Below are 24971 nucleotides of genomic sequence, written 5' to 3'. Positions count from 1 at the left end.
TCAGACTCAGAAGGCATATTTAGGCTGGCTTTGAGTGTTTGAGGTTAGCTCGTCATTCCTCTCCAGGTTCTTCTTTATAAACCCCATCTCAGGGTTCATAGATTACGATGTATTGTCTGTATGCGGCACTTCCTGACCTGAATTATTTATATTGGCAGTGATTTATGAGTCGGTGTTATTATAAAGAGCCGCTTTCCCACTTTCTGCAGTCCCAATTTCTTTGTCATTGATTTCTGACATGTACTGATATATTACAGTTGCCTGTTTTTCACTGCTCTGAATGAAACCCAAAGCTCTCAGGTGAAACTGCACTGCAACGTTCCTGCTCGTCTGGGCACTTCTTATTGAGGCTCGAATTTGAGCCAAGAAGCAGGCAAGAGAGTTTTAACTTGCTTAAAATAGTTTCGGTCAGTTCGCTCACCTGGACAGTGTCATCACTTTTTAGCGGGCTGTGAAGATTTGAAGGGAACAGAACAGTCTAATTTTAACCACTTTTGGGGACACGTTTTAAGCAAACTTTCAAGCTGCTGCAGCTGCAGAAAAGAGGACATTAGCAGTACAGTCATATTTTGTTTTCCTGGAGCGTACTGCGATGCACTCGAAACTAATTAGCCGGAGTAGGCGGAATTAATAGGGTTTCAGCACATGAGGTCCCAAGGAATTTGTCACTGGCTTTGAAAAACAATATTGAATAGACTAAATTAGGTGTCATGCTGTTCGAGCTGGTCAAGGTTTAGTGTTTTCTCACTTTAAAGCTCCAATAAGGGTTTTAAGAAATGAAAAATATACTTTATATATATATATATAAGTACTAGTGCCTCGTTACCCTTTCTAAAGCCACAGAAAACTGTGACATAGCCTACAAAACGTGCATTGGTAACACGTTACAATAACCGTACATGAATAATCAAGCACTAATGTGTGACTTAATACTTATTTAAATATGAACTAATGATGAGTTAAGGCATGTACTAATCACTAACTAATGAAGAGCTAACCTTAACTACGACGTCAGTCTTATGAATTCATTCGTGAATAACGACCAATTTAAGTACATGTTAGTAGATGTTTGTTAGTTAATAGGGGAAAACGAAATCAAACATCCTCTATAAGAAAGAATTTGAATGAAAACCTGCATAATTTCAAATTGTTTCTGTAGTTTGCCGTGCACAGTTGTGTACACAGACGTCATTGGATGGCACTGGATTGCTTTCAACATGGACAGCAGTAATCTAATTATTGACCTTATTCTGAATAAGACAATATTGTGATTGAGGTGTTTACATGAGTCGCTTTTAGAATACTCCTTTCATGTTCCCGTTTTACATGTTATAGAACACAGGGCGATTAACAGCACACATCATTACATCCCCACACCACGCTGTCCGACGTTCCCTCCAGAATTTCACGTATCGACATACAGTTCGTCTTCGTTATGGAACCGTATACAGTTCTGGGTGTTTTTATTTTTAATTTTTACAAACACAGTTAATTATTTGTCATGCTATACGTGCAAATAGATGACTGCTTGAAGCCGTGGGCTGCGTCCTAAACCGCGTACTTACCTACTATATAGTAGCTGAGATACATGTATTTCGCCTACTATATAGTAGGTAAGTACGTGGTTTTGGACACAGCCGTGCTCTCTTGTTTGCCGTAAAACGATTGAGCACTGCCGTGTGTATGTGTCCTGTCGCAAAATGCGGTGAAAACTCTCACACGACGTTAATAGTGTGATTAAGGTGTGTACATGTCTGTAATACACATCGATAATGCGACTAAAACAGGAATACTCCACACGTCTTAATTCCATTTGTGTTTACTCCGAGTATGATTTTAATACGATTAAGGTAATAAAAAATTGCTGTTTACATGGTAGTTTCCTAAAGAGTATCGTCTTAATCTGGTTAATATTGGATTATTGTTGTCCATGTAAACGTACTAATTGATAATGAGTCAGTTATTATCAATATTGGTCACATATACAGTAGGGCACAGTGAAATTGTTTTCTTCACATACCCCAGCCTGTCAGGAAGCTGGGGTCAGAGCGCAGGGTCAGCCATGATACGGCGCCCCTGGAGCAGAGAGGGTCAAGGGCCTTGCTCAAGGGCCCAACAGTGGCAGCTTGAAACCCCGACCTTCCGATCAGTAACCCAGAGCCTTAACCGCTAAGCCACCACTGCCCCGTTGATCCTCCACTGATCCGCCTTATCCGGTGTAGAAAGACGTGCTAATAATATAAAACTGTTCTATTATATTATTAGCATGTCCTTCTACACCAGATAAGGAGGATCAATACATAATGAAATAAATATACATTATATGAATGATATAAATATACAATAATCATATAAACAACTTGAAATTATGCACGTTTATCACTTATGTTTGATCATCACTGTTTTTTTCCCTCCTACCTTTGTAACTGTGCTAACAATGTTCCCCAGACAACCGCCACCTTCTCAAAGGAATAACAACAATGCAGCACCAACCAACAGATTAGCACCAGCATGACTAAACACATCACAAATCTTTCAGTAGAAACATATGTAATGTGTTTCAGAGTGGAGTTTTCCTTTAAGAACTGGACATGATTTTTAGGGCAGATACAAATTGACATGAAATAGACTTCCAGTGCTTGTTAGCTACGTTAACCACAAAGTTCCAGTGCTGTACCTGTAACATCATAATTGATCCAGCAAGTCACATGCAGCCTGTTTCTGAAGAGCCTGATAATAGAAAGATTTTTCGATATGCGTTCCGCATATCGACGCCGCTCAAAAACCTGTACCAAATCCCAGTGTGGTGCAGCTATGTGTATAAACGTCTGATGGAGCACAAATTCCGTCCCTCATTTCCCTTAACCTCATTCTGTCATCTATTCATGTCCTTCTTCACAATCCTCTATTAGCTCCATATTAGCATTAAGCCAATTGATCAGGTTCATACCCACCGGCACACAGAGCAAAGCCCTGGCCTTTCGCCGAGCCAGTTTGGAGCCATTTAGGTTGCGGCTGTTCTAATTAAGCTCACGCGTGCACGTCTCTAGAGAGATCGGGCATCACCGAGGAACACCGGTCTACCTGATTAGCTGTGTACGTGTTGTTCTAAAGCACAGTTTTATCTCCTAATGGATCCCTCAGCGAAGTCATTTTCTCTGATCATGTCAAACTCTCTACCTCTAATTTACGAGTGTGAGAGAGAGAATATGAGAATGATATAACATTTTATGAAGGTTCATAAAGATTCGATCTGTTTCCAGCAGTGTGAGCGTATCCTTGTGTGTTTGGGGCAGATCGCATTCATTCATTTTCTGTACTGCTAAACCTACACAGGGTCGTGGTGGAGCCTGGAGCCTATCCCAGGGAACTCGGGGCACAGGGCGGGGGACTAACTGGATGGAGTGCCAAAACATCTCAGGGCACAATCGCACACACATTCAAACACTACAGACAATTCATGTCTTAGGACTGAGGGAGGAACCCAAACTCACCTCCAAACCCGGAGGTGCGAGGCAAACAAGCTATAACCACTAAGCCACCACGGTTTAGGCTGCCTTTTTATACCCCCCAATTTATTTTAAAGGAAGGCTTCGCACTGAAACACATTACGTATGTTTTGAGATTCTGGTGCTGATTTGTTGGTTGGTTGATTGGTGCTGTATTTTTGTCAATCCCATGAGAAGTTAGCAAAGAAAACACCTTCTCTATCTCCTCAGAAAGTCAAATCAACAGCAAACAAAGTAGCACTTCTTTACTTTTACAGTAATGAAGTTATGCCGTATTCTATTACACTGACTATACAGCTCACAGGCCCAGTTCACACCTAGTCGCTGCATCGCTCTGTTTAGATAGATATGAAGCTAGGGCTATATCTCACTGACACTTCTACCACTAACTCTATTCCTTTTGAATAACTAAACAATAAGCTGTGAATTGAAGGGGTTATAATGTGCAACCGGAATACGGAGACTCGGTTAAATCACCTAAAACACAGCTCCACGTCTTGCAGTTTGAAATCTCGCCCCAGGGGCCGTGTAGAAACGGAGAGTTTAACTTGTCCTTCGGATCTTTTTATCGCTGAATGCCCGTCGGCGGTGTGATCAGTTGTAGTGACAGTGGTTGACAGGAGAAAAGCTCTGGGAATTCCTGACACTCTGCAGGTGTTTTAACTCAATGTCAGTGTATGTGTGTGTGTGTGTGTGTGAGGAGAAGGAGAGAGAAAGCATGTCCTGGATGTGCTTGAATCACTATCTCTGTCTCTATCTCTCTTGCTCTCTCTCACACTGCAGTACTTCGTAAGGTCAGAGTTATTACGTCAGTACGTATGCCTTGTTAATGCCCGCTGCTGCTTGTGCCACGTAATACAGGGCTCGTTAATATTCATATCAAACACGTCTTGTTCTCATCTAATCCCTCTTTCCTAATGCCTCTCATCTCTATCGTCTCCTCTCATCTTTATTGCGGAATCGTTTTCTCTCAGTGCCTCTTCTCCATCATCTCCTCTCGTCTCTTCTTCCCTGGAAGCAAAGATGTCGAAAAGCTCTGACTCAGCTGAAATCCTCACACACACACACACACACACACACGCACGCAGAGTTTGACAGATATTACGTATTACATTTCATCTCCACACTCCACTAATGAACAATTTCATTCATCTGTTTGTGTCAGTGTTTTGTGACACTCACTGCAGTATCGTCTGTGTCACGAGTCACGTTCACTCAGACACGTTTCTGTCGGTTGACTGCCAGCAGGGTTTTTTTCTCTCTCTCTTTCTTTTCCTTTAAAAAAGAGACAGAGCTGAGCTGTGCTGCGAGCTGTAAGCAGTAAGCTGCAGGATTAATTTCACACAGTCTGAAGAAAAGCCCAGGAGAGCAGCTGCAGAATTGGCATCACACAGAAAACAGGAAATAGATTGAGCCGCCATTGAGCCATAGATCGGAGAAAGAGAAGAGGAAGAAAGAAGAATATACAGTCATTGGCTGCTTTAATAGGAAGAAGAAAAAAAAACTGTACACTTCATGCAATTATTCATGTAATTATCCAATGAGGAAATGAGATGCATGAAATCATGATCCAGGTGGAAATGGAGAACCAGAACGTCATCTCAGTGACTTGGCATGGAATCTGCTGAACTCCTGGGATTTTCCCAGACAACAGAAAACGTCTTATACTGAACGGTGCGAAAAACTAAAAACATCCGGTGTATGGAAACCATTTGGTGATGCGAGAGGTTAAAGGAGCAAAATAGCCAGACTGGTTCAAGATGGCAGGAAGGCTATGGTAACTCATATAAGCACTGTTTACATCTGTGGTGAGCAGAAAAGCATCTTGGAACACACATCAACACATCAAAACCTGAGGTGGATGTCCTACAACAGGAGAAGACCACATCAAATCAGCCAAGAACAGGATTCTGAGGCTATCATAGGCACAGGCTCATCAAAGATGGACTTTTGAAGATTGAAAAAAACAAAAACAGGTGCCGTGGCATTAGCACAATGATTTTTATGCATTGTGCTGTTTCCACATGAGCAAGGCCTCAGAGACCTCCTCATATTTCCTACTTAATATTATTCGTCTTAATCATATTATTCAGTAACCATGAATTATTCAGGAGCTACAGTGAAGCTAATAGCAAAGATATGTAGTTATTAGAGTGTGGCAGTGTTAAATGATCAAATGGTATTCTACAGTGTTGATGTTCAGTATTCCAGCATGACGCTAATAAAGCTTCACCTCTGATTGTTAAGCACTGACACTGGAGACTCTCCAGAAATGCTAAACAAACATCAGCTGACAGAAAACATTACCATATCAGTGAATGCACATGTTTTTAATCTATTTCTGTTGTGCGTCCAGCACGTTTGCATCGCACCTCCAGGGTTGGGGGTTCGATTCCTGACGCCACCCTGTGTGCACGGAACATGTTTGCATGTTCTCCACGTGCTTCGGGGGTTTCCTCAGGTTTCCTTCCCAGTCCAAAGACATGCACTGTAGGCTGATTGGCATTTCCAAATTGTCCGTAGTGTGTGAATGAGGGTGTATGCGAATGTGCCCTGCGATAGATTGGCACCCCGTCCAGGGGTAGTATAAAGGGTTCGGAAAATGGATGGATGGATGTTGTGCGTTTGCCATGCAAGACACATTGTTTTATCTGTTACTATAGAAATGATAACGTATTAGAGCGAGCGCATTGGAGCCGGTACTATTGTCAGAGCTGCTGTTATAGAACATTAATCAACACCTGAGCGATCAGAATGAAGAATTCAGCAGTGCTGTGGTGTAATATGAAATAAGAAACCCCTCCCCTCAAATCTGAATCCAATCAACCTCTCGAAATTGCTCGGATGGAGCTCTTGGCATACTTGATTGATAAATGCTAAAATTACTTTGACTACTCAGTTATATCACTTAAATACAAATCTGAATGTGAAAGGTCCAAAGACACGCGTTGATTGGGCTGATTGGCATTTCCAAATTGTCCGTAGTGTGTGAATGGGTGTGTGAGAGTGTGCCCTGCGATGGATTGGCACCCCGTCCAGGGTGTCCCCCGCCTCGTACCCCGAGTCTCCTGGGATGTGCTCCAGATTCCCCCACGACCCTGTGTAGGAGAAGTGGTACAGAAAATGGATGGATGTGTTGATCTTTGGATCAAACTGGGAATCAGGTTGCATTTGATAAACTGAAATGAATTCTTTGTCGTAACAAGTAAGGCATGAAGTGACTAGAGTGACTGATTTTTTGTCTTTGCCTTTCTGTTCTGCAGTGAAGAAAGCCAAACTCGATGGACCCCAAGGTGAGTGAAGACTGATTCAACACCAGCATTACCCTTGATTCTAGGCATGACTCTGACAAACTCTGTGTGTGTGTGATTGTGCGCTTGTGTGTATTTATTGTTGTGAGTGACTTCCTTATGCTCTTCCCCCTTTAGAGAAGTTTAACACGTATGTGAGTCTGAAGGTTCAGAATGTTAAGAGCACAACGATTGCAGTGCGGGGCAACCAGCCGAGCTGGGAGCAGGACTTCATGTTGTGAGTATCTCTCTTTCTCTCTCTGTCTCTCTCTATCTCTCGCTCTCTTCTCACCTCCTGCTTTTTATGCTCCTCATCTGTCATGTCATCTTCTCCTCATTTTCTCATGTTTCATCTACCATTTTCTTTCCACAACCCAGTTCTCCCATACTTCCTTTTTCACTCCTTTTCATGCCCCTATTTTTGTAATCTGGCTTTGTTTTGAATTGATTTTTATTTGATTGCAAGCAGCAGTACAACAGAAATATTCATTCCCAGAGACAAAAACAAAAATTTTAGGCTTTAGATCATTGGCATTCCATTACTGGATGTTTCATTGGTTCCAGTTCACATTACAGCCCATGTTTACAGTGAGGAAGCTTATACAGGGGACTCCAGTCATTCATTTTACTCAATTTAGACAAATTGACTGATTACCTACCATGATCTTTACAGGTAGACTCCAAGGCAGGTAACCTGAGTACTTACAGGTACTCAACTCTTTTTACCAGATGTCAAAAAAATTCCATAGAATTTCTGCCTGTTTTGGGGGTGCCTGTGTTCAGCATTGAATTTATTTGTGATGTCACACTCCACAATAGTGGTTAATGGCTCATATGAAAGTAGACACTCAGGGCTTCATTAAAAAAAAAAAAAAACGGTAGTCGTGCTGTCCATTTCATCTCTATACTAGTGTTATTTTAGAGAGGTGTGAAGTGTTTGCCCAGCAGGGGGATCACACCCCTCCCCTTTCTCATCACCCTGCTCACCAGCAGTTAAACACAGAGTCACGGTACTCTATATACAGATACCCAACAGTGTCCTGACTAATCTTATGACTTGCAGCAATAAAATAATTCATTTGTTCCTGCTGATTGAAAATGTCTGATGGACGCTGGATGAATGGAACGCCAGTGTACCGCGAGAAAGGTTTCAACTTGAGGTGTCAAAAACCCATGGCTAAAACTTTGTTGTTTTTTTTACCCAGCTACCTCTGGTGGGTTTTTCCGGACCGCCACACATATACATGCATGCTAGATTCGCTCACAGATCTTCATGTTTTGGTCATAAAAATCCATTGCAAATGACAGACCTGCTTTAATAAGTGCCGAGTAAAAGACAGTTGGCTTCATATTTAACTGACAGGTTTGATCAATAAAGAAAGAAGCAAAAGTTTCTTATCTTTTTGTTTTTCTATGTTCCCAGGATTCTATGTTCAGACCGTGACTCAACTCAGGCTTGTTCATGCAGACACTCATACAGTCCAGCTGCACTCGTTCACTTTCTCTCTTGCACTCTTTCACCTCCCCCTACCTCACTGCCCCCGCCGTTTACTCACTCGCTCAATCATGCATCGCTCTCCGCCTCGGTCTTTTGCACTCATTTTAATTCGCACTCCTTTTTTTCCCTGTCAGCCCATTCATTCATGCATCCCTCATTCTCCATCTTGCTCCATTTCATTTCCTCTATGCTTTCCTTTTCGCTCGTTCATTTTGCCCATGATCCAGTGGAGTAGAATTGGCTAGCAGGAGTGTGTATGTACTGGTGGGTACTGTTTCAGAGCACTGGGATTGGAGTGCTGTGGTGCCAAAGTGCTTGTTGTGTAACAAAGCTCTGTGGAGATTCTCTGTTGTGTCGTGAGACCAGGGACATGTCCGTAATGTCCACATCTCTGCAACCCCACCAACATACATACACACACACACACACACACACACACACACGCATACACAGACACACACTCTCCCACAGCCACATGGCCATAATTAGCACTCACTAACTCGCTTCATTGCTGCCTCTTGCACAAAATCTTACGTGTGATTAATTACTGCAAGCTCCATTTATATCGAAAACATGATCTGATTATAGCAAAAAAGGAAAGAGGAAGGCTAACCCTATAATGTGTGAAGTGCTCAGCTTTCAGTAAGTGCTATAGGCTTCCATAAAGGAATATTCCATCAGTTTTCAACCTGGTCACTATCCAGTGCATCTGTAGTGGATGTGTAGTTGCAGTGTGCATGAATGTAGACATGTTTCCCTGGCTAACTTCAACTATATAACCAGCCTAGCTTGCTGTGTAGATTTAGATTTATTATTATCATCCATAATGTAGATGAAATGAGAGATGAGATTGGTGTAACTCTGGGGATGAGGAGGTTGATTGTCTTGAGAAGGTTTCTGTAGCTTTCCAGGTGGAAAATGAAGAAAGTTCGAGCTGCTTGTGTGGCTGTACTGCATGATGGTGTTAATTATACTAAATGGTGTTAGTTACACTAAAATGGTGGAATATTGACAACGAAATATTTTCTCATTATATTCGTTCACTAACAAGATTTTTCACCAGCATGTTGTTCTCCGTGTTTGTTTTACCTCGATTGCCTTCCAGCTCGCATCCTGATTGCTTGATGTCATGATGTGCTTTTCTAAAAAGTTGATCTTTTTTCAACTTCTGCTGTGCCAGATAAGAGGACGCTTTGTGCTCACTTCCTGTAGGATTACATTTATAACATGCACCGACAGTTGAGTAAAAACGTCTAGTGTGGAAGCAGCCTTTAGCGTCTTGGTATGGAAAATGTTTAATAAGAGGATTTCCACTCCGCCGGCAGAATAGAACACCAGTGTACTGTGAGATAGGGTCAAAAACCCATGGCCAAAACTGAATTTTTTTGTCTTTTTTACCCAGCTACCTCTGTTGGGTTTTCCCAGACCGCCACACATATATATGCATGCTAGATTCACTCAGCCTTTAGGATCTTGTTATGGACAGACATGAAGTTTTTTCCAATTTTGCAACATAGTAGTATAGTACACGATTAGCCAAATCAGTGCCAGGTGTGCATCTTCACAACCTGGCTTCTCCCTCCTCCTCGTCACAGTCTGTTTGTGATAATTACACATAGATAATAATTAGGTTACAAATTAGGTTGAAAACCACTGGAGTATTCCTTTAATGACTTCTTCTGAGAGTATTAATCTTTTAGGCTTCATTCATATACTATAGCGCTGTACTAATTTTGTGCATGTAGCCTATAGTATAGTGGAGTGTAGTTTCACATGCAGCTTTCATCTGTCTTCCACTTACTTCATTCCATCTCTCTCTCTCTCTCTTCCTCCATCTTCCTCTCTCACTCTAATAACGCATCCTGCTGTGTTGTAATTGAGCCGCGTCGTGTTCCTCGCAGCCCTGCTTCCAGCTTTGTTTTCAGTCCGCTACCATTTGCTATAATGCAAGTTAATATAATTACATAAAAGAAATGTACTTACAAAATCAACACAGCATGCTGCTGGCAATATCATCGACCCAGTTCCAATGCTAATCCCTTGTTAAATATAATATGAGGACAATATCATCATTCCAGAGCTGTCGCTCTTTCTCACCCGCTCTCTATCTCTCTTTAATTCAGCAATGCTTCATTAATATGAATAAATGTTGTAATAAAAGATTATTTATAATGCCCCCCAGTGCTTTGGCAGTAATGTATCCGATTAAAAATAATGTGTAAGAAGAGAAATAATGTGCATGAAGAAAAATTTGGTAAAATAAGAAAGAAGTATCAATACAAGTAACACCTCTCTCTCTCTCTCTCTCTCACTCTCTCTGGGCAGTGAGATAAACCGGCTGGATCTGGGTTTGACGGTGGAGGTGTGGAATAAAGGTCTGATCTGGGACACCATGGTGGGCACCGTCTGGATCCCGTTGCAGAGCATCCGTCAATCAAATGAAGTAAGGAGCGGGACCAATTGCATTCTACAACTGTCTTTTACACTGTTGTATGCATAACACATTCATAAGCATTCCATAAATCCTTTATTAAGCAATGTTGAAGGATTTCATGAAGTGATATATAAGCAGGCTTCTGTAAAACTTCAAAACATAAGCAAGGTTGCAGTTTTGCTTTTCCAGTGTGCATTAACTCAGCATTAAAATGTTTCACACACATTCAAAGTACTAAATACAACTTTTGATTTAATCGAATTCAAGTTCCAAATTTCATTTGCTGTTTTAAATCAAGGCATAAAAATTCAAATCCATAGTAGCAAAAGTCTACCGGTGTAATGCGTTTCTGTTTGAGCTGAGCTCAGCAGCACCCATCTCTCTCTCTCTCTCTCTCTCTCTCTCTCTCACACACACACTCACACGCACACGCACCAGCTGCTGAGAGACAGTTACATAAGCACACACAATGGCCTCCTCTAAAGCGAAGCAACCATTTCTCCCATTTGCAGCTTTTATGTTCTGCTTTATAAATGAGCGTGAGCTTTTTTCACTTTGTTTTTATAACTCTGTATGAATAATGTATCACCTGTCCTCGATTATGAATCGGGATTATTGCCTGGCCTGTTCCCGGACTTCAACAGACACGTTTGTGTGTCTCTTTGATCTGTAACTGAGCCATCAAGGGTGAACTAAAACTGCTGATGTGAGATGTGATTACAGAAGTGATGACAGTAGCGGGCAATATTTTTCATTTGGTTCCACACCAGACTCCAGCTGGAGTGATAACGATAGTGTGGACAATGGCTTTTTCATGTTAATCGTGATGTTCAAGAGTAGATTTTATTTAATAATGGTTGGGGCGGCTGTAGCTCAGGTGGTTGAGCAGGTTGTCCACTAATCGTAGGGTTGGCGGTTCGATTCCTGGCACCTTGCATGGCAGTTCTGCTACCACTGGTGTGTGTGTGAATGGGTGAATGACACACAGTGTAAAGCGCTTTGGATAAAAGCACTATATAAGTGCAGACCATTTACCATTTAATAATGATGTCCTGCAGAGAATGTCAAAAAAAAAGAAGACTCACAGAAATATAGAGCTGCAATTTAAAAAAAATATTTTACTTGTGAGCATGATTTTGTTTGGCTTTTTCGGGTAATTTAACATAATTGACTATGATATTGGTGAGCTTAGTTAAATCTAGCTTCTTGGCTGATGTTAGATATGGATGTTTATATTTATACTAGTGCTATTGAATTCTCGATTCTGATTGGTCAGAAGGTGTTTGATATTCTTTAAAAAGCAGCTCTGACAATAGTTCCAGCTGCAAGGTAAATCATAGGTAAAGTATCTAATAAAGTATCATTTCTATAGCAACAACTTATTTACAATGACCTTTTTTTTTTTTTTTACAATGGATTAAAAAAAGCATATTATTTAACATGGATATAGTGAAGTGAGGAGTCTCTGTGAGGAGACATTTATTTAATAATTGTGGAAGGAGTCTCCAGTGTCAGTACTTTATACCAGGACTTTTTCCGGTTTCTCGGCACTATGACAAGATGCAATTAAAAAAAAATCTTATTAACTTCAAGAGAGTGGGGAAAAAAGAGAGTCTGGTGAGGGAATGGTATACGAAACTAATAACAGGAACTAACTTGTCTCACAGATGTTCCACAACATTAAATGTAAGAATAAACTGATACAAAATATGTTGTGTTGTTATATAATTAATAATAATGTAATTATTGGCAAATTGTTGAGGTATAAAGGGTTTAATCATCAACAATGGGGTGGTGTAACGCAGCTGTTACCTCCTCAATGTTGATTATTTTCCTATTACAACACATCCTGAAGTGTTCTATTCCTCTTATACCATAACAATGTACCGACAGTTTGCTTATTTATTGACTTCAGTGTATTAAATCATTAGATTCCCATTCAGATTTCTGCTTGGTTGCATACTGAAGCTAATTGTGTTTGTAAAAAAAAAAAAAGCCACTCAGTTAATGTAACTAAGGAGCAGCCTTACTGTGATTCAGAGATTTGTCCCAATTTGGTCCTTAAATTGTGTAATTGTAATAAATACTCATGATTTCAATATTGAACCAAATAACTGTGATTATGAATTAATCTCATGTCATCATTTTACCTGTGTATTCTCATAGGAGGGTCCAGGGGAGTGGCAGACTCTGGACTCCCAGGTCATCATGGACGATAATGAGATCTGTGGCACCAAAGACCCAACGTTTCACCGGGTGCTGCTCGACACTCGCTTCGAACTGCCACTGGGTAGGACCGTAATTAATCAATCCCACTGAAATCATAACAACAGATTACCGATTCATCACCACAATCTCAAATGGATCCTCTATTCTCTTTATTAGAAATAAATGGCTACCCTTAAACCTTAGGAAGAGCCAAAAATCAGTTGCATTACAGTCATTATTAATCCAGTACCTTAGTTTCAGTGAGTTTCTGCTGAAAAAGAGAGACCATTGAGGCCCATTTTTGTTTCTTGGCTAGAAATCTGTGTTGGCATAAGGTCACAGCAGGTTCTTCAAGCAAACAAAGTAACACAGTGTATATGTGGTAGTTGGGGTGTGTATGAAGAAAGTACAAACCACCCACTTCCATGACCTGCTGTTTGGGTCCCAGTCTCGATGTCTGCCATTTTTGATGATTTTGACTTTCTGAGGACAATTGGCTGGTCCCCAAGAAGAAAACTTAATTTCTTGTTTTTCTTCTTTTTTTGAAAAAAACAAAACAAAAAATTAAAAGAGCCAAAATGTTTCCCTTTGATTACTGAGGTTAAGGTTTAGGTTGGGTTAGGTGTAGGCATAGCAGTAATTTAATGCATTGTCACTGGAAGGTCCTCACAAGGATTGTAAAGCAAACATGTGTGTGGATGCATGTGCTCCTTGCCACAGATATCCCTGAAGAGGAAGCTCGCTACTGGGCTAAGAAACTTGAACAGCTCAATGCCATGAGAGACCAGGATGTAAGTTCCTTTTCCCCATAAAGAAGTCACATGATTCACATGTTTAAAATACCATCCTGGAAATGTCATAATCTGTTAATTAATCTAATTATGCTTGTTCTCGTAGTACTCATACCAGGAGCAGCAGGAGAGGCCACTTCCTATTCCCGGGAGCCAATGCTGTGAGTTACACACTTCCATATAAAATCAATCCCATACTGTCACACACAGACTTCAGAGGTGGAGGGATAGGTCGAGTTACCTTACTGCTTCCTGCCTGTAGAAGCTCCCACAACCTCAAATGAATCTCTATTCACCACAAGGCTTTTAGACTTGTCTGGATTATGTAATCTTACACTCACCGGATATCGGTTATCTGTATTATGGAAGTTTTTGATGTGGAATTTTGGCGGCACCTGATCTGCAAAGGCCAAAGTTCTTTTAATAGTCAGTAGCTTGTGCTGCTACTTCATGAACATTGTTGTGTAAGTAGTAATCGATAATTAAACTAATTATCGATTACTTTATTTATTAAAATAAGGAGAATAAGAAAATAAGAAAAAAACCCAAAGATGTGCAAAATTTCAGAGCTTTTCACAGATGCTGTCTCGTGTTCCCTTTCTCACCTGTCTGCCTGTTCGATAAAAGCAGAGTGTTCAGGTTATAGATATGAGGTTGTAACTGGAGGCAGGAGCGCACACTAAGAGGCAGCACCACCAAATTATGTATAAGACAAAGTTAAATTTGCAGAATATCTGATTTGTTCCATGGTGCAAAATAAACAGCTACCTGAAGACTTTATATGTAGTTATGTGGTAGTTCCTAATACTGAAAGGGCTTTGGATAAAACACCTAAAGCCTAAATGAATTGTGTAAGAGTGGTAGACATTTTAAGGGATGTGATTTGAGGCCAGAATTGGGGTGGCTTGGGTCACAGCCACCATGTTGCCACCCTCCAGTCATGGATGGAGTATAATGCTAAACTAATCTTTAATCAGCGACACCAGGTCAGTGAAAGAGCACATAGTGCAACATATATTTTAAATGTTATTTCCTAAACTTCTATGATGTTTATGATATCACCACATTGTTCACCATTAAGTATGGATAAAAATGACACCAAACATGCCCTGAGGAATATTATAGTTAAGCATAATCTCTGACCTTAAAGACATTACTGCCACAGTTACTAATTTTACTACACAGGTTCCAGTGGGCTGGGCTACACTCAAGTGGCCTGTCATTGGTTGTGGCAGGCAGCCGGAGATTGTCATTGGCTACCTGCCAGACCCACATTGTGTTAATCACAGGCTGGTGAGGCATCACAGCCGCCTATAATAAAGGCTGTGTGATTTCCTCCACTCTATTAGCTGAGAGGAACGGGAGAGAGTACTGGGGTGAGTCTAGTAAGGAATAAAACATGACAGGATGTGCTGTTATATTATAAGTTACTACCCCAACATTGATTATTTTTCAGTGAAAGCATGTCTCCGAGGGTTTTATTTCCCTTATACCACAGCAAATTGCCATGGATTACATTTTTTTATTAATGAAAGAATAACATCCCATACTTTTTATCCATTTATAGTTACGTTTAACAAGTGGCGGCTCACAATACATTTTAAATTCAATTGATATGCTAATTACCTCTTGTGAGGGACCAACTATTTAAAAAAAAAAGTTGCTAGTTTATACACACACTATATGGCCAAAGGTTTTTGGACACCTGACCATCACACCCATATGCGGTTCTTCTCCAAATTGTTGCCACAAAGTTGGAAGCAAACAATTGTATAAGATGTCTTTGTATGCTGTAGCTTTACAATTTGTAACCGGAAGTAAGAGGTCAAAACCTGTTGCAGCATGACAACTTTCCTGTGCACAAAGTGAGCTCCATGAAAACATGGTTTGCCAAGGTTGGAGTGTTAGAACTCAAGTGGCGTGCACAGAGCCCTGACCTCAACCCCATTGAACACCTTTGGGATGAACTGGAACACCGACTGCACCTCAGACCTCCTCACCCGACATCAGTGCCTGACCTCACTAATACGCTTGTTGATGAATGAGCACAAATCCCCACAGCCATGCTCCAAAATCTAGTGAAAAGCCTTCTCAGGATAATGGAAGTTATTATAACAGGAAAGAGGGACTACATGTGGAATGGGATGTTCGACAAGCACATATAGGTGTGAGGGTCAGGTATCCACAAAGCTTTGGCCATGTAGTAAGTTGTTGTATATAAGTTGATGCTCCATTGATTTGCTCACCTTTCTGGATAGCACAGTCATGGGGCAGTTGGCACTGGGCTTAACTTCCCCATTTAGCTCCACAGAGATTATTGCACCTAGTGGTCAAAAATGGGGGCAGGAATCACCAGGGTCATGCTTCTTTTTTTTTTAGGCCAAATTGGTCTTTAAAAATATTCTGCAGCCACCAGGCTCTTGTTTTATAATATAAGTAATCAGAATTAAATCTAAAAATTTCCACAAACAAGAGCAAAGTGTAAGTGCAGACAGTGTGTCAATGATAATAATGATAATGGGTCTTTATTGGTCACGTATACATTACAGCACAGTGAAATTCTGTTCTTCACATAGCCCAGCATGCCAGGAAGTTGGGGTCAGAGCACAGGGTCAGCCATGATACCACGCCCCTGGAGCAGAGAGGGTTAAGGGCCTTGCTCAAGGGCCCAACGGTGGCAGCTTGGCAGCACCAGGGCCTGAACCCCCGACCTTCCGATCAGTAACCCAGAGCCTTAACCGCTAAATCACCACTGCCCCCCTAACTATTTCTATTGTAATTAAAACCTCAAAGCTTGAGAGAGGGAAAGGGGTTAATGTTGTGGATAATATCCTTACATCATAAATTTATGGGCACCAAAATGACCTTATGGGAGAAATATTGTTGGAATATTTGGGGCTAGTCTGAAGTTTTTTGTGTGTGAAATGATCATTTGGTGAAATCTGTTGTCCTGCACTGACAAAGCATTTACTGAAGTGGTGTGTGTTGGAGAGAAGTATACACATTTCACATTTCATTAGCGTCCATCTACAGATGAATTTCCACCATAGCACATATTCCAGTGTGCTAGATTTGCAGCAATTCTGACTATACATTTACTTTCATTAAAATACAGTATATGCAGGTACTTTGCATCTGGTTTGTTTATCCCACAAATCAACGCTTTAGTCTCAACCAACCTGAGTGTCCTTTGTATGTCTGCTCTCTTACAGGTAACTGGAATTTGTGGGGAGAACAGCAGAGTGAGTCACTGTTTACTGTCATTAAGCTGCATGCTATGATCAAAGGGTTATGTTTGGATTGCCAAGTAAGTGATATGTTTTATAAATTATAAAAGTGATAATTTTTTCCCCTCGAACACACATGTGTTCAGGGAAAGGACATGTGACGGAATGCGGTTTTCATAGATAATACAAATGACCCCAAATGTAATCGTATTACATTATAATAGTAATACAGTGTTTTGTATTTTTAATCAAATGAATGATAAGGGTAATGTTAGCATTCTGGTGAACGATAGCTAAGAATTCTAGAGACAATCAATTGTACTGTCTCTTTGGTCTCCACAAATGTTACCCAGGTGTTTATTTTTCTCCTGTGATTTAGCTACAAGTTCATAGCAGCTTTGAAAAAGATGACGAACACTCCCGTGAAATCCTTTAAGCATATTAAATATCCTGTAATATCCTGTAAAATACCACCATCTCTTCAAGTTGCTTACTTCCATATTATGCAGCAACCATGAAAATATCAAGAGAATCACAATAAAACAATATAATACATAACCTTCTTTCCAATAGCATCACCAAAAGAGCATGAGTGGATCACACACTAACTGCATCACACACACACACACACAACTTTGCTGATGCGTGGATTAGCAGATGGACCTGCTGGCGAGGGTCCAGTTGGCCCATCGGCCCAGTTGTCACGCCACCCCTCACCCAATCTTGGCTCTCGTCTCCAAAGCATACCACTTATAAGAGGTTTGACTCATACTGGAGCCTTCCTGAATATAGCACCACACTCCACTCCTGAATGAGTCACAGTCTTCCTCCTCTTCCTCCCCGAGGGCCAGATTTAGCTCTTGTGGTAATCTCATTTTGAAGGGGTAGAGTCCATTGTTGCATTTCATTCTACAGGCTCATGTAAAACAGGGTTTTGGTTTGGTTTGGCATTATATTTGTGTGGAAATTAAATCCTTTGCTAACGCTCACTTCCCATGTGTAGACGAAGACCCAGATAGTGCGGTGGATGACCGGGACAGTGATTACCGCAGTGAGACAAGTAACAGCATCCCACCACCGTTCTATAGCACATCACAGCCCAACGCCTCCGTCCACCAATACCCCATGGGTCAGCAGCATCGCACCAACCGAGCCACTTACACCCGTTCTATTCACAGCTGTGACATCATCGACTACGACCACCAGAGAGCAATCAGGTAGGAGAGAGAGAGAGAGAGAGAGAGAGAGAGAGCTAGAGAGCCTGTGCTCTAACCCACAATGTTGCTCTCTCATCTGCTGTGATTGGTTCTAGATAATAATTGCAAGGGGTTTTGGGTTAAATTGTAATATATCATTTCCGTATTGACCCTGGCTTCACCAAAAAGGTGTGGATAAGACCCTCGTGAGCATCTTATCGAATTCCTAATTATAACTCTTGGGACCTGCTAAATGAAGGATAATCTCATTCTTTAAAGGAAATATCCAATTAACTGGCACGCATCGAACAATTGACGAATCGATTCACAAATTGATTCAAGGACTCAAAGGACTCGTTGGCTGATCCATTTTTTATGTGTTGTGTTCTTGTTTCTTTTTCACACATGAATAAAACATTCAAATTTCACTCTCACAATTTATCTGTAAACTATTTAACATCATTAAAAATAACCCATTAATGTTATTATTGTACAGCCTTTAGAAAAGGGTTTATATTGTATACTTATGACGCTGGAGCTTTATGAATCTTTGACTCCTAACCTGTTTTTTGATTTATGATTCTGAGCTTTCGAACCGTTGAAATTAAATCTCAAATAAATATCTACGTTTGTGGCACTAATAAAAAATAATGGAATGGGAGGAGCTAATTTGATCAGACAACCACACCTCTTGATAATCTATTCATTCTAACTGACATCTGTCAGGTTATCTAGTGGTGGTTATATAATGCTATAATCACATTTGATCACATAAATAACAGCCTCAAAGCTTTCTACTGTACACTCCTGGAGAAAAAAGGTCCCCATTAGAAAAGGTTCTATGTTAGAAGCCCTTTAGAAAGTTAAAGCCAGATGGTACAGTTAAATCATGTTTTGCTAAATGGTTCTAGCTGGAGGACAAACATTTTCATTGTTTAAGCAGTTTTCAGCAGCTCATTTGATCCTGGTGTCTGTAGCGTCGCTTAAACAGAGCAGGTGATGACAGCATCGCCTGGCCTACTTCAGGATGTGTGTGGGTGTGTGTATTGACCTGTGGTGTGCTTTGTGCATAAAACCACTTTTTATCTTGCGCTGCTTCATGCATTATTTAATAAATGCCACTGGTCAATAGTGTACGAGGATGAGAATGTCTTAGCAAATGCACGCATACAAGTGTATGTTAACTCGGGTATGTCTAAATGTATGTGGGTCAGATTGTTTGTGTGTGTGTGTGTGTGTGTGTGTGGGTGTGTGTGGGTGGGTGGGTGGATGAGTGTTGTGTTTTTTCCTCCTTCCCTTCTCCTTATATTTAATAGGCTCATTCATCATATTTGATCCATGTGTCTTTCTTTAATAATGGTTCTTTTTTCCTCATTTTCTCTAACCTTTCTCAAGCACTTTGCTCTGATTTCTCGTGTTTTGCACCATCTACATTTGGATAAAAAATTATTTTTGCTTAAATTAGGCTAGATTTCAAAAATATAAGAATGTGTTTTTTCTATATAGCTCCTTCTTGAGTTTTGATGCAGCTATGAGACATAAATTCCAATAAGCTCTTGTTTATTCTATTTAGGTCCAAAAAGACATTGCCCAAATATATGTGTATATACACGTGTTATTAACCTTAATTAGAATTACAGGAACATTATTTAAATAAACAATTTACAAGGAGTTCTTCATGATTGTGTAATCCATCGTTAAAATTTAAGACTCTTAATGTATTAAAACACCGCTTTTAAATCGTCCACCTACAGAGCTTCACTCACAGCATGCTTTCAAAGTGCTTTTACTGCCAAAACTCAGGAATATCCTAACAGTTGGTTGAGTCCCACTCAGCATGATGTAACTAGCTTGGCACACTGGGAATAGCCGGTGGTTTTCTCCAAACCGAAGCCTCCCAAGGTCTCTTCCGCATTGTGTTTATGCATAAATAGCTGGTGATAGAATCACAGCATAGAGAGAATGAGGTGTGGGTGTGTGTGTGGGGGGGGGGGGGTTGTTTTATGAGTCAGCTTTGTTGTTCGTGACATTTTTCCACTCTAGTCATCCCACGACTGCCAAAGTAGCTCCATCTTTTAGATTGATGGTTTGCTTTCTCATCTGAGTTTGTTTTCTGTTCCCGCAATATCAAATGAAACATCAAGTCCTCCTTCAGTTTCTGCTTCTCTCTCTCTCTCTCTCTCTCTCTCTCTCTCTCTCACTCTTCCTCTTCATATTTCTTGTATACTGTTATATAATATCCTCATTTCTGGATGATTCTCTTGACTGACGCAACAGACCAAAGATTTACAATCTCTGCTTTTATCCACAGTCTAATTAATGCTGGTACTTCAAATATTATTTTTATATAACCTTTTATTGATATTTTATATCAATATAGAGTACTGGGATTTTCAGAACAAGATATTAAGCAATCCCTATACAATTACCTATCAAAAAGAGCATTAAACAGCAAAAGATATTGTGAGTGTTGTCATAGAATAACTATTTTGGAAGCTTTATTTTTAACCATTGTCCATTTTTGAGCCATTTTCGATGCCATGGGTTACCATTATGTGGAGTTTTGTGGAGCTTTGTGAGGGAAAAGCTCTTCAGGGAACCAAAAATGGCTTCACTATAAAGAACCTTTTCTGTACACTCTTAGAAAAAAGGATTCTATTTAATACCCCTAAGGATTCTTTGGTTTGTCCCTCTGGGGAAAATCTTAAAATTCTACATGTATCTGAACAACAGAGTATTCAGAGAATTTCTTTAAGAAGCTAAGAACAATTCTTAACAATTCCAAGAACTCATGAGTATCCCTGTTTTCTAAGGGTGTATGTGTGATATTCTCTTTCCATCACTGTCTCATTGGTTGCTTAAAGGAATAAAAAGTGTATCCTATGCTGTATGTCAAGGGTAACCCATTAAAAAAAACATTCTAAGTAGTAATTCAATTTACAAAAGAAAGGGGTTTTTTTCAGAAATGTTCCCAAGCTAAAACCATAAAGCCTCCACAAATAGACTTTGATGAACTTGTCAGTTTTATACAGTAATCTCCAAGCAGATACTAATCTCTCTCTCTCTCTCTCTCTCTCTCTCTCTCTCTCTGTCTCTCCTGCTTTCTCTCTTTTAGTCCGACAGGAAGCTATGCATCATCAGCAGAGTTGAGCCACTGTAGCTCACAGCTAAGTGAGGAAGAGTATGGTGAGCGGGAGCTGTATGACGAGAATGACTCCTACCACTCATGCCACTCATCCGTCTCCTACAGCAAAGACTCTCCTGACTGGGAACCAGACGAGACAACAGGTGCCTACAGTGATGAGGGTGCCTACAGCAAAGATGGTGGCGAGGAAGGTGCCCTTTATGAAGATGGTGGCCCATATGCTGAAGATGCTGACTTATATGAGGGTGAAGAGGATGACTTCAACTATAATGATGAAGATCTGTGCCCTATTGATGAGGCTCTCAGCGAAGATCAGGAGCCTCCATACACCCCGACCCCTACCAGCACTGCACCCAAACTGGGTGTGCCATCAACCTCCAGGCCACCACTGGAGAAACAGGCATCCCTGCATCAGCAACCACCAACACAGCAGGTGCCACAGGGCCAGAATGCAAACCAGATGGCCAGTCCAGCTCCTACACAACCAACAAATCAAGCTCCTACTCAACCACCACCAACCAATCAAGCTCCAAACAAACCCAATCAAACACAGCAGCAGGCCAGGCCACCTCTCCAGCAACAGCATTCTACAGGTCCCATCCCATCTGTCCAGTCCTTCTTTGCTATGGCTAAACCTCTAACTGCTGTTTTTGGGTTGGGTGGATCTATGTCAATGTCCTCACCGCCTCCTGCACCCACACCCCAACCCCAAAAACCACAACCACAACCTGCAGCATCTCAGCCCCAAGCTGCACCAGTCCAACCTCCGGCTTCTGGAATCCAACAAGCAGCTCCAACCACAGCCAAACCCACAGAATCCCCAACCCAGACTCCCACAACCAATGCTCAACCTTTATCCCCTGTCACCAAACCAACCACACCAACAGAGGAAACACAGGTCATTGAGGAACCACCAGTGCAAGAGCAGCCACCTTCAAAAGATGAGGAAATTCCAGTAGAAGGGTCTCCTCTGGAGGAAAAAGAGAGAGAGATCACCCCTCCAACAACACCACCTGAGGAGATGGAATTAGAGCCTGATCCAGACAGGTATTGCTGTTACTCCCATGCACAGCAGCAAATAATTAGTAAAAATATGGGTCAGCACTGCATAGTTGGCTGTCTCTCAACATCTAATAATTTTTTTGACCAGAAAATGGATGGTAAACACTGACTTGTGCAATGCTGTGGTCCTTCAGGAGTTGAAGTCTCACGTCCATATCAGTAGCTATTATATTATGCATTAAAATCTACTGTCCTAATTCAGGTCAAACCCAAACTAACCTAGTTCCATTTAGTTTTGCAGTGGAACTGAACCCTGTAGGAGCTCCATCTTCAGTAGGATGGTTGGTATCCAGGTGTCCAAAGCTTTAAACCTAAATAAAGCAGCAAAAACAGCCAAACCTTTCCACAAATACCAAATGAGTGTGATTGTTAAATCAAAGCCTAAATCATCTGTTCATGCCTGCATTCTCTTTTATCTGTGTAGAGAGCCAGAAGTTGAGGAGGTGAAGGAGCCAGTAGACCCAGCAGTACGAGCTAAAGAGAACTGGTTACGGCTCTTCAACAAGGTCCGACAGCAGCTGCAGGAGGTAGGACTTTAAAAATACTCTTACTTCCATGGGCTATTATGGGTGAAGTTCAACGGTGGTCATCAATCCTGAATCTGGATGCTAAATCAGAAGGGGAATTAAGTGTATGCTAAAGTGATGCATGATCTATGGAGTATTGATTTTTGAATGGCTGTCTTGGATGGAAACCTGAAACCCACTTGGGACAGGATTCAAGGCAACAGTCATTACAATAGTCAATTCACATCACTGCTTGGTTTCCTTTACAAACTTTATTTTACTAGCATTTTGGCTTGATGCACTTAGATTGATTTCCGAATTTCATTTTATATACTGTACATGCATTTGCTAAATTATAATAATGCTAAAAAGGCTTTGTCTTGCTGATATTTTAACCACTGCAGATAACTGCTGCCATGCAACTTTGTCACACTGCTTCTTCTTTTGTTTTGTCTGTTATTTTTGGCTGTTTTCTTGTTTTGTCTGTATCCCACCATTTTGTTTTCTCTCCAGTCTCTTTTCATTGCTTTAGCGATTTGCATGTTCACTCAGATGGGCCATGCTTGGACGAGAGTCAGGTGGGTCTGCTCTAGTGGTATAAAAGTTATGTGGTGGTTTTGTGAAGGTCTGCACATTGAGCATTTGTGTGCATACACAAGCTTATGGAAGCATGAATTCGTTTTCTCTTTTGGCTGACAGCAACTACAGGATCATACATGTGACATTTCTCTTTGCCCAGAGACTTCAAAGTGAGGGACCAGATTATTTACTACCAATCGTTATATTTTACGCTAATGAATTAAATTTGAGTCAAGGTGAAAATTATAGACGAACCTGCCTCAGAATTCTCAGAAACCTGCCTCAGAATTAATCTAATTGCTGTTACCATGATTGCTAATTGATTTCTGTGTGTAATTCATGTAAAGGTCAGAGAATACAGCCTTTCCTGGAAATCTACTATTCAGACTGTGATTCAATCATTTCTGCAGTGCTGTTATAATCAGGTGCTTCTCAAAATGATTGAAGGTCATGTAGATTGCAGCCCTTGGACTCAGAGTGCATGGATCTTGTTGATTGTTGTGGTTTGGCCAAAATATAACTGTGTACCTCACTTCAGTGACTTCCATGAGTGCTGTAAATATTGCTGATTTTGGTTTGTAGGTCAAGCCTAATCAGGGTTTGTGAAGTGCTCTCCAGAGACATGTCAGCATGAATGTTCTTGTCATTTCTCTCTCTCTCTTTCTAAATCTCTCTCTCTCTCATCTCATCTCATTTCAGGAACGGGGAGAAACAGATTCTCAGTCTTTTTGGTTTGGAAAGGGCGGGTAAGTCAAAATCAAGCATTTACCGAAGACTCTGTTTAGAAGTAAGCAGAATTAAATGAAGTTTAGAGTCACCTTTTGTTACACTACTTAATTTTTAAACATGATTTAACAAATACTCAGCTATAACCTACTCAGGAAAGCGCTATCAGCCTGTTTCTACGTATACGAGCCCACACACACACACCCACAATTGGCTAGTGTCACTGTGATTGACAGGGGAGAGAGAGTATGACATCCCTCCTACCTAGAGAGCACAGCCAGTTTTGTCCCTTGACTCCTGGCCATGGAAGGCTGTGCCGTCTGAGGATTTGAACTCACTGTCTCCCAACAATAGGGTGAACTCTTTTTTGTTGCACTATCAAGAGCTCATATGTAATATATTTTAATTGGATTTGAGAATTAATGTAAATCAGAGGCTCTCTGCTTTTAACTGGGAATTAGTTGTTACTATTTATTGGTTGACAATACAGTACACACTTACTCATTTGCGCGCACACACACACACACACACACACACACAACTTAGATATAGTTTATGGTTTTAATCTAAGTGCGGATAATATAAGGAAGGTATTCTCTGTGGCAACAGTGAGATATTTCCCAAACTCCCCTCCACTCAGCTCTTAAAGCTTTATTGCAATGTGCTGCTATAAGGCATTAAGGTAGAAAAGTGTAAGCCTATTGAGAGGCACGAAGATCTGACTCAGCCAATTGCATGTGTTTAGAATTTAGACATTATTAGTCAGGAACCCTATCAATCACTATGGGGCGGGGTCATCA

General features: G+C 40.8%; 1 protein-coding gene across 1 annotated transcript in view; it reads left to right on the top strand.

Annotated features, from left to right (window-relative positions):
* The first annotated feature begins 5283 nt into the window (after nt 1-5283).
* Nucleotides 5284-24971, top strand: part of LOC128624037 (protein unc-13 homolog A) — a 45152-nt gene continuing 25464 nt past the window's right edge. The window contains exons 1-12 of the mRNA XM_053651316.1: nt 5284-5317; nt 6716-6802; nt 6938-7037; nt 10623-10740; nt 12898-13021; nt 13660-13730; nt 13837-13891; nt 16943-16972; nt 17961-18174; nt 21269-22345; nt 22785-22887; nt 24145-24191. Coding sequence (XP_053507291.1) covers nt 5284-5317; nt 6716-6802; nt 6938-7037; nt 10623-10740; nt 12898-13021; nt 13660-13730; nt 13837-13891; nt 16943-16972; nt 17961-18174; nt 21269-22345; nt 22785-22887; nt 24145-24191 — 2060 coding nt within the window. The remainder of the gene's footprint in view (nt 5318-6715; nt 6803-6937; nt 7038-10622; nt 10741-12897; nt 13022-13659; nt 13731-13836; nt 13892-16942; nt 16973-17960; nt 18175-21268; nt 22346-22784; nt 22888-24144; nt 24192-24971) is intronic.

This window comes from Ictalurus furcatus, chromosome 20 (genome assembly GCF_023375685.1).
Source record: "Ictalurus furcatus strain D&B chromosome 20, Billie_1.0, whole genome shotgun sequence".
In the NCBI taxonomy this organism is placed as follows: domain Eukaryota; kingdom Metazoa; phylum Chordata; class Actinopteri; order Siluriformes; family Ictaluridae; genus Ictalurus; species Ictalurus furcatus.
The sequence above is the reverse complement of the archived record's forward strand: the minus strand, read 5'-3'. Positions and strand labels throughout refer to the sequence as shown.